A 3,246-nucleotide genomic window follows, 5' to 3' on the forward strand; every position below is an offset into this window, starting at 1 on the left:
AACATTCAAGACGGGCTGCCTCTTGCTCACACTGGGGTTTCGGGACATAATCTGCCTGTGTCTCGTGGTGGGGGAACAACCACAAATAATTGTGTGCCGAGGGAATAAGGAAGAGGCAAGAAACAGGACCAGAGATGGCTGACAGTGAACGGTGCTGCTGAGCGGTGTAATAACGCGTCCTGTAACACCCTTTGAGATGCTCCTTCCCTGCCGGTCACCCTTCAGTCTGGCTGAAGCATACCACCACGTGTATTTTGAGATGGCAAGTGCTGCAGAGGGAACTTTTTCTTGGTTTTGATATATCCCAGAGAACAGATTCACATTTCCATCACCAGAGCGCGTTCCCTACGACTGCCTCTGGACAGCAGGACGGTTAAATAGGGCCAGATTTTGAAGGGAACTTGGCCTGAGGATTTAGCCCAGAATTAGTATCCGGTGCCTGTTCTGTGGAGCAAGCCTGACATCTGTGACGCAAAGACCGAGGTCAATGGCCATGAAGCAGTGGCCAAGGTGAGGAGCCCTGGCTGCTGGGACCGAGGGCAGGTCTGCTCCTCTGCCCCCCTTTATTTTGTGACAGTTCTCCTGGCCAGTGACTGGGTAGGTCAGTGCTTATGTTCTTACGACTATTCTTCTTCCAAGAGCTTACTGAGCTCTGTCAAGGTTTTTTTTTTTTTTATCCTATTATTCCTCCTCACCAGGGAGGTTGAGGGGGAATAATAATTTCTGACTATCAGTTTGGAGCTAAACCTCCCTGGCTGAGCTGCTGCTGCCTTGAAGGAGACATTGATGCTTTAACTAATTATTAGGTGAAGGGAATGGCCGTACCGCTGCTCACACGACAGACCTGACCAGGCAGGCTATGGGACGTCTCTCCATTGCCGTACACGGACGAGGGCTTGTCACCGAGTTGCAGAGCCAGAAGTGGGAACAGGGCAAGGAGAAGCAGGGAGAGAGCGAGTTGTTTTGAGGAGATGTTTGCATCCCTGTTTTTTGAAACGCTGACTGCAGTCCAGCCATCGCTGGCTGCAGAGGACACGTCAGGCTGCAGAGAGGGACGGTAAAGCAGCACTGGTGTAACTGAGAAGGACGACCAGGATGGCTGCTCCAGCACCTGGCATCATCTCTCCTCTTCCCAGCTTTGCCAGTAAGGGTCAGATCTTCATGACCAGACCCAGGTCAGCTTTGCAAGCACTGTTATCTTCACAGCTCCTGCACTCCACTGGGTCTCCCAGGCCTTTCAGGAGGAAGGACATGACTTCACCTGCATCTTCCTTCGGCTCTGAGTGTGGTTTTGATTTATGCTATTGCTGTGCAGTGTAACCAACAAGATTTGGGGTTGTTTGGACTTGGCACGGTTCTAGTTGTGCTCTTTGTCAATAAATGGAGCCAGAGCAAAGTTATTTATTGAGTCAGCAAAAAGCATAAGTTCCACGTCGTTGCTGGAGTAGAAACACTTAAGGAGGGGTGCACAAAAGCCCAACAGAATGAGGCAGAAGCACACTTGAGTTCGGGGGGGCTGCTTGTTCCCTGGGTACAAGAGTCTTTGCAGTGAGGCCTTGGTGACAGTGGTGCCCTCGGAATGGTCTTGTTCGTTTTTGCAGGACACTGAAAAGTTGGAGTTGCACGATTAAATACCTTGTCACACAAAGTGTCCCAGTTATCTCTGCTGTCTCTACACGGGTTAGAGCACAGCCCTTTCCCTTAGCGCTGCTTGGACCTTCAGGCTTTGGAAACACCCAATGGGACCCTCATGCCTTAACTTGGTGTTTTGGAGCCTCCAGCTATTGTGCTGTGTCTGGATTTCAGAAACTTGCCTCTTTTCCCACAGGCTGTGACATTAAAAGGCCAAAGATACATAAAGAGAAACAAGTTGGAGAACGTGTTCTTCTTTTCCCTCTTCTAACCGCTACAATGAGATTGATAGAATATTTGTTTCCGCAGTGCCTTTTCCAGTGTCTTGCCTCCCCTGAGATTCCTTGCGGCATTTTCCAAATGACTTCCCTGTAGTGGGAGGCTGGTGACCGGGAGTGGGATGCAGAAGAGCGAGGGTACCTGGCGGAGGTGAGGTGACCACATTGATTTCAGGGGATGGAGGGCTACAGACTCTCCTCACATCAATGCAGTGGAGAGCAGCTGGGAGCGAGTTATTAACTACATCCTCCTGTGGGCTCGCCTCCAGGAGAAAATGTTATTCCAAGGCACAGCCTGGGGAAGTACAGAAGATGCTCATTCATAAAGACAGAGGGCAAAGTAGGACAACATTCACTTGCGGTGTTATCAAGGCAGTAACCCCATCAGCTACTGCAGGTAAGTGAAGGGGAAAGACTCTCCCAACAGTCCCAAAGGGCTGCTTTGCTTTATAGCGCTTCTCCCAAATGTGGGCTGTATCTCCGGTGCCTGCCATCACCAGGAAGCACATGGAAAATTCTATAGAACTCTTAGCTACAATGAAATTCCTTATAATGGCTTCAAATCGTACAAAATGTGAAATGATTCTGTGGCGTGAATTGCACCATACACATCATGACTTTTCAAGAGCAGTAGAAACTGCGAGTACTAACGAAATGGTGATCTTGGGAACCTGTTCTATTTTTCTTTTTTTCATATCTGCAGATACAACAAATGAGCAGGCCAGGCACTGCGTTTCATCTTACACTTCCCACCTCCTCCCAGGGCAGGCTGGGGGATTGGAGAAGTGGCAAGGAGCACCTCGCTGCGCATGATTTTTCTTTTTTTCATATCTGCAGATACAACAAATGAGCAGGCCAGGCACTGCGTTTCATCTTACACTTCCCACCTCCTCCCAGGGCAGGCTGGGGGATTGGAGAAGTGGCAAGGAGCCACTCGCTGAGCATGAAGCAGCTTGGGCAGGGTGCAGTAAAGCTCAGAACTTCAGGAAACTCAGTGCAACCGGAAGGTGAATTTTAATCGCTTTAGAGGGACAGAATGTAATGAGCCTTTGGGTGGCAGGGAATTATATACTAACCAGGCAGAGAGAAACTCCTAGAAGCAACCAATGTAGCATCAAGCAGCTGAACCTGGAGATGCAAGCTTAAATCCACCTGACGTATTAAAGTTCATAAAATAGAATGATGGAATTGTTTAGGTTGGAAAAGAGCTTTAAGGTCATCGAGTACACTGTTCTCCCAGCACGGCCAGGTCCCCCCTGACCCCTGTCCCTCAGCAGCACCTCCACACGGCTGGGAAACCCCTCCAGGGATGGGGACTCCACCACTGCCCTGGGCA

At 49.8% G+C, this 3,246-nt stretch overlaps 1 protein-coding gene across 1 annotated transcript in view; it reads right to left on the reverse strand.

The window, feature by feature from the left end:
- Nucleotides 1-3,246, reverse strand: part of IL5RA (interleukin 5 receptor, alpha) — a 14,400-nt gene that overhangs the window by 2,566 nt on the left and 8,588 nt on the right. Inside the window, exon 9 of the mRNA XM_010134748.1 lies at nt 2,562-2,607. Within this exon, the coding sequence (XP_010133050.1) occupies nt 2,562-2,607 (46 nt within the window). The remainder of the gene's footprint in view (nt 1-2,561; nt 2,608-3,246) is intronic.

The sequence above is a fragment of the Buceros rhinoceros genome, unplaced genomic scaffold, assembly GCF_000710305.1.
Source record: "Buceros rhinoceros silvestris isolate BGI_N320 unplaced genomic scaffold, ASM71030v1 scaffold27874, whole genome shotgun sequence".
Classification (NCBI taxonomy): domain Eukaryota; kingdom Metazoa; phylum Chordata; class Aves; order Bucerotiformes; family Bucerotidae; genus Buceros; species Buceros rhinoceros.